General features: G+C 40.4%; 1 protein-coding gene across 1 annotated transcript; it reads right to left on the bottom strand.

Annotated features, from left to right (window-relative positions):
* Window positions 1-730: 730 nt before the first annotated feature.
* CLDN23 (claudin 23) lies at window positions 731-4559 on the bottom strand. The gene has a single exon (XM_088448262.1). The coding sequence runs from the start codon at window positions 3996-3998 to the stop codon at window positions 3123-3125; it is 876 nt and encodes a 291-aa protein (XP_088304388.1). The 5' UTR covers window positions 3999-4559; the 3' UTR covers window positions 731-3122.
* Window positions 4560-6787: the final 2228 nt, after the last annotated feature.

The following is a 6787-nucleotide window of genomic DNA, read 5'->3' as shown; positions in this document are numbered from 1 at the left end:
AACAAATCGCCTACATCACTCAGTGTGCACACTCAATATGAGGGTGCCTGCGGTTGCTAGGGACGTCGTCAGGTTTGACGTGCAGCACATCAAACCTGACAAATTTGCATGCGACCTAATGTATGTTAACGAAGGACGGGTGAGTAATGGTTCTGCCGTTTATTAATAAGAGTAGTGTGTACCGGCAAACATGCAATGTCCAGGGTGCACACTGAGGCATCGGTACGATTGCTGGTCGTCTCAGTGTGTGCCCAGCTTTAGACACAAGGAAGACCATAATAACACAGCATTAGAGTTCTTACGTGCTGCAGTCTTGGGGTTACAAAGCAATAAAAATATTCATATTGAAAAGGTAATTAATTTTGCTTGTATACTGTACCTTATTTATAGATTCCCTGTACTGCATTTGTAGCAATAAGAAAATAAAGCAATGCAATAACTAGTTTCAGTGCATTTGTTTGTTTTAAACCGCACTCCCTTATGTAAGACAAAAACAGCAGTTAATTGCAGCAGTTGTCAGCTATACTACTGGACAATAGGTGCTCTTTGAAAGTAAATAATACACCTATTGCTGTGGCTCAAGGTGGGGGAAGCTTTGCAGGTTGGGCTCCCTGATATGTTTCATTTCCTCACTCTGTGGAGTGCTCCTAGTTTTGGCTGTAGACAGCATTACCTATATTGATTTAAGCATGGTATTATTTTATTTCATATATATGGAACTTATCAAAAATTTAAATTGCAACTGTTTTTATTAGAAAAAAACATTCAAATTCACATTGTATTTCAGTTAGTGTGCAGCATAAATACACATTGTAAATCATAAAAAGTTACATTCTTTGTCATAGGGAAACGTAAATGACAATACAGACGGGACATTGAGCATTAAAAGAACGCAAGGTAAACCTACAGTAAGGGCTAAATTTACTAAAGTGAGAGTTTTTAGAAGTGAGTTTTAGAAGTGATGTTGCCCATAGCAACCAATCAGATTCTAGCTATTATCTTCTAGAAGGTGCTAGTTAAATGTTAAGTAGAATCTGATTGGTTGCTACAGGCAACATCTCTTCTAAAACTCACTTCTAAAAAATCTCACTTTAGTAAATGTACCCCTAAGTTTTTGTAAAACTGTTATTGTTAATATTTGTTGCCTGCATTAGGTGAAGGCTGCCATATAGTGGACTGGACCTATTTATCTGCTGAGAATGGTGCGTACACACGGAGTGATCAAACAGCGATAACGATATTGCTGTCTGATCGACTTGCACCCTCCTGGTGTGCTGGATGATCAATATTGATCATCAAGCACACCACCAACTCACCAGCGACTATAGCAACGATCGTGGGTCCCTATAGTAACCTGGTCGATATCGCCCAGGTTGGCCTGCATGCACGGGCAATGAACGATATCGCTATCGTCCATACATGCTCGCGCATCGCAGGTCGTTGGTGGGTTGGAAGGGACCAAAAAATGCACTATATGAACGATAACGATTTGATTGATATAGTTATTGTTCATATTGTGCATTTAAATCGCTCCGTGTGTACGCACCATAACATCACTGCGATACAATCATAGTCAATTAGTAAAATCAGCACACTTGTTTCCCCAACAAAATGGCAAAATGCACTGTGAGTGTACAAGGAATTCACTTTATATATAAGAACATTCATTGCTAAAAGTGAAAAGAGCTAGTACTGTATCTTATGCTTTGTATGCAAGAAACTATAAGACACATAATTCATGCAACTGAAATTCATGCATAAGTCCATACTTTTGCTTTGGCTTAACCCATGCTTTTAATAATATTAAACAACATTAACTAAAGGTGCGTACACACGGACAGATATATTGTTATGATATGAATGATAACGATATCGTTCAACGATATACCGTTCATATCGTTAATTTTTATTCAGTGAATGACCAACGATGCGCGTTCCCGCATGAACAATAACGATATCTATGATCGTCCGTACATGCAGGCCAATCTGGACGATATCATCAACTTTGCATGTTCAGAGATGTGGCAGGTTGACTCACTGAATGATGTCTTTCAAAGATCTCTTTCATGTCGTTGGTGGTACAGATCGTCCCGTGTGTATGCATTTACTTTTCTTTGTAAATACAGTACACTTTCATACACTAATATTTTTAGATTTCAGAACTTCTGCCATAGATGTCATGAAGTATTGTCCCTTTATTCAGTCATATTCTTGTTATTCTTTTTCAAAATGTATAGCGTTGGTGTGAGCTTCAATACAGGGTTAAAAATATACCCTGATACAATATATTATACACTATATCAGTATAGCTGTTTTGGATACTTTATATTAACGAAAAAAATTACTTTGATTTTTTTTACCAGCAGTTCCTTGAAGCTCCAAATTCTACAAATCAATTTAGACATTATTAATATGGTTTATATAGACATATTGTCATAGTAACCACCACCTCCCCTAAATCTGCTGCATAATCACACATATTGTTACAGCTCTTAATCAGTGATAAACAAACTTATGCAATTCTGTGTGTATGCATTTTAATGTAGCAGCATTAACAAAGATTGTCCCACTGATCTCTCTAGAATGCTTGAAGCATAGTCAAATACAGTACAGTACTAATCAGTAAGGTTGCATTTATCTTTTGTAATATAATTATGTTATTATCATTCTAGACATAATGACATAATATATACATTCTAATCACTCACAGGCACCTAATGCAGCATGTAACCAATCAGATCCTTCAAAACCCTTTGCATATTTGCAGCAAAATGAAAATATTGATCAACAAAAAGAATTTAAAAGAAATATTGCACCTGATTAAAAAGTCATATTGCACAATCGAAAGCCCAACAGTATATAACATTATAAGTAAAGCATGCTGCTTTGATCATTTTCTGTCTAACAACAAAGCAGAGCTCTCTTGACCTTCATTTGCAGTCTTAAAAACTCAAAATATTTGTATGTAAAATATATATATATATATATAAAATAAACAATTGCAAATTCAGAACCAAATGCTCCTTCATTATTACTTAGAGTTCAGGATTATGGCATATCAACAATTTAATGTTGTGTGCAAAACAATAGAGGCATCCATGTGCAGAGGGGACACCATCAGTCTACAGCAGGTCAGAGTCACAAGGTAGAGAGCTCAGCTGGCTTACAGACCTGCCATAACGTCTAGGGTGCTCTCCTGCTGTCACATCCATGGGATTGGTGTAAGATCTAGGGAAATCAGCCACTGAATTGGGTTTTCTACTCCCATCCCCATGCTGGTAGTTATCATTCTCAAAGCTGTAACGAAATGTTTTTGGGTAACGGTCCACATGAGCAGAGTTAGTATTGATGTGGCTGACATGGCTGGGGTTTGTGGTTTTGTTGGAGGTTTGCTTCTTGCTATAGTACATAGCGGATGTGGTTTTGCCCTTGTGTTTTATGCATTTCTTACAGGGTTTCACAAAGCAGAGCATAAGGGAAAATCCAGCTATAATCTCCAAGCAACTGCCCAGGTAGCCCAGCACTAGAGCATAGCCCGCTACGATGTTTTGTGCATCAGAGTCACTGGGTACCAATTTCTTAATCTCAAATGTATACCAAGACACAGGGATCAAGCTGAGAATTCCTGAGATGAAGATCACCACACCGCCAAATCCTGACACGAGGAAGTTGGGTATATCCTCCCAACAGCGCACACCCCATGTGGCCAATGCAATGCCCAGCCCTGTGACAATCAGCGAGGTAATCATTAAGGCCCGTGCAACCTGTATTATCTGTAGGTCGAAGTAGGCGGTGTTGCTCTGCCCACACTGTCGATTCTGATTAGTGGTGGTCTCTATGCAAATATCCCAGATTCCTTCATTCCACACCTTATCAACGGGGTTATTATTCAAACCGCTCAGTATGCGCCAGTTCGGTGCCACAGTAGAAGTGAGGTTCAACACCAGGCCACATGGAGCCAGGACCATGCCAATGATCATCACTGCAGGTGTCCTCATGGTCTTTTCGTATCCAAATTAGAGAACTGTGTAACAATGAGCGCTATAATGGAGATATAAGAGAAGAGTTTATGGAGTCCACAGAGGGCTCAAGCAGTTGTGCTTATGCAGTGGTAGAGGTGGAGACAGACCAGCCCCATGCAGAAAGAGTTCAGATCTACCAGTTTTGGGATCGATGTTGCAAAATTCTGCAGAGTGAACTGTGTAAAATAACTTGTAGTCCAGTACAGAAGAATACACAGGGGCTGTGTAAATCCAGTAATGCACAAAGAATAATTTGTAATCCAAAATTGAGAAATGCACAGATATAATTAGGAAGGATTACATTCAGTATTTGCCTGTGATCAGAGTTAGTGATGTCCACTGATCCATATCGATGCACATACCAGCATTAATGAAGCAGCTGCCAACTTTCAGGACAGTTGACAGACACATACTGCATGAGATCACAGTGATTCAAATGTGCTCCAACAACTGACCGTCCTGCCTTCTTTCTCCAGATAGATGAAACTAATGTAAAGTTTGTTATCAGCTGCAGTTACAGATCCGTCTGCATGAGGATTTGCCTTTAAATGCAGTGAAACCTCTCTAACTGGCTTGACAGAAACTGCATTGTGTTTCAAGCAGGAAGAAGGGCGGGACCCAAGAGCACAACAATCCTAGAAATGTTTTCTAAGGGGAAGGGCTGACAAGTGCCTAACACAATCACCTAGTCAAATCTCTATAGCCTGCAACCTCCCCACTATTACACATGGAATATTTATTGTATTTTATATAATTATGTAAGAAAGACTACAAAATATCTACCACAATTTCCATGCTTACTTACTTAGAGGTCTATTAAGCTTTAAACAGCTTTTATCCAGCATTTTAGCTGAAGAAATCTATAAATATATATTTATATATTACCAGTTATTTATATAGCGCACACATATTCCGCAGCGCTTTACAGGGAATATTTGTCCATACACATCAGTCCCTGCCCCAGTGGAGCTTACAGTCTATGTTCCCTACCACATGTACACACAAATACACACTAGGGTCAGGGTTGCCTACCCTCCCAATTCGGGCGGGAGCCTCCCGATAAACGGGTGCAGCTCCCGCCCCCCCGGAGAGGCAGGCAAGCCTCCCGAAGAAATCACAGATGTATCTAACTTTTCCTTACTCCGTGCACAAACCAGCAGCCCTCATAAGTTCCAACGAGGGATGTTGTCGAAGTCAGATAATTGGATATGATCGTTTGCAATTATTATCTGACGATCTAGTCATCTATGGTCTGATAAAGAGTAAATCGAACGCTACTTTGTGTTGGCGCAATCCAATGCGCACAAATGCGAACCCACCACACACATACACTGATTCACACAACGCACACACATAGACGTATATGTATACACATAGGCGCTCGTATGTGTATCCAGATGCGTACACATAGACGCTCACATGCGTATTCACTTACATACATACGAACATTTCCTATACCAATGCACAGACGCACATATGCGAACGCATATGTATATAATGGTTCCTATTCACGATAAGTTAATAAAGAGAGTTATTAAAGGTCTTTTTAACAAGTAATTATGATGAAATGTGCACATAAATAAGATCTAAGGTTTAGAACATAGTAGACATGTCATGTTTGGCATCATAGTAAATCCCTGTTTATTTACAGACTTCCGTACCTATCGGCATAGAAGTCGCATCCTGCGTCCGCTAGTTATGGATGATAGGGAGTTATTGTATAGAATGCCATTATCTATATGCAGTGTGGTAGCTAGATTTAACCAGTTGTTCGGCGGGAAACTATACAATGCAACCGTTTGAGGACTGAGCCATGCCCCTGATGACACCGTATGAATCGACCAATGTCCAGATTATCCAGAAGCAAGAACCAATGGAAACCTGTCAACTAGTTCTTTTGTAATCCATTATCACCAGAATATATTGATGGCCCTGGGCAGATTTCATTAATGGCCCAACCAAATCCATAACTATTCTTTCAAACGGAACCTCAATAATGGGTAACGGAACGAGGGGACTTTTGAAATGTGGCCTTGGAGCATGATACTGACATTCAGGGCAGGATGCACAATAGTCAGATACCTCTTTATGGACCCCGGGCCAAAAAAACCTCTACACAATTCGCTCAGTAGTTTTCTCTACCCCTAGGTGGCCTGCCGTTATATGACCATGGGCCAGATCTAATACTGTTCTTCTGTATGCTTTGGGAACTATTAATTGTTCCACAATATCTTCCCCCTTCTTAGTCACCTGATACAACAAATCCTGACATACTGCCTTGTGAGGATATGACAAGGGACTATCGGGGTCTATGGGTTTACCATTGATCACCTTGACATTCTCCCTGGCTTTTACCAGAGTAGGGTCATTCAACTGCTCCACGGCAAAGCCTCAAGATCAGGCAGGCAGTCCATGGGCTCAATAACACTCCCCACCTCAGTGGGAGGCACACCACTTGGCGAGCCACCATCAGGCTCCGCATTCTCTAGTTCACCAATCATACTAGAAAAAGGGAACATCTCTGACTCTGCTACTATGTCAGTAACCCTCTCCAACGAGTCAGGGTGATTTACCTCTATGCAAAATCGGCTTTCCCACAACTTTCAGAAGTGAGCAAAGTCCCTGCCCAATATTGCATCATACATTTAGCCCTGTACCAAACCCACAGAGACTATCGCGGAACCACACTGTGTTTCTATGTTCACTTCTGCAGTATCATAATACTGGGTATCCCCATGTATGCAGGTCACACCAACAGTTTTCCC

The sequence above is a fragment of the Taudactylus pleione genome, unplaced genomic scaffold (assembly GCF_031769625.1).
Source record: "Taudactylus pleione unplaced genomic scaffold, aTauple2 ptg000454l, whole genome shotgun sequence".
NCBI lineage: Eukaryota > Metazoa > Chordata > Amphibia > Anura > Myobatrachidae > Taudactylus > Taudactylus pleione.
The sequence above is the reverse complement of the archived record's forward strand: the minus strand, read 5'-3'. Positions and strand labels throughout refer to the sequence as shown.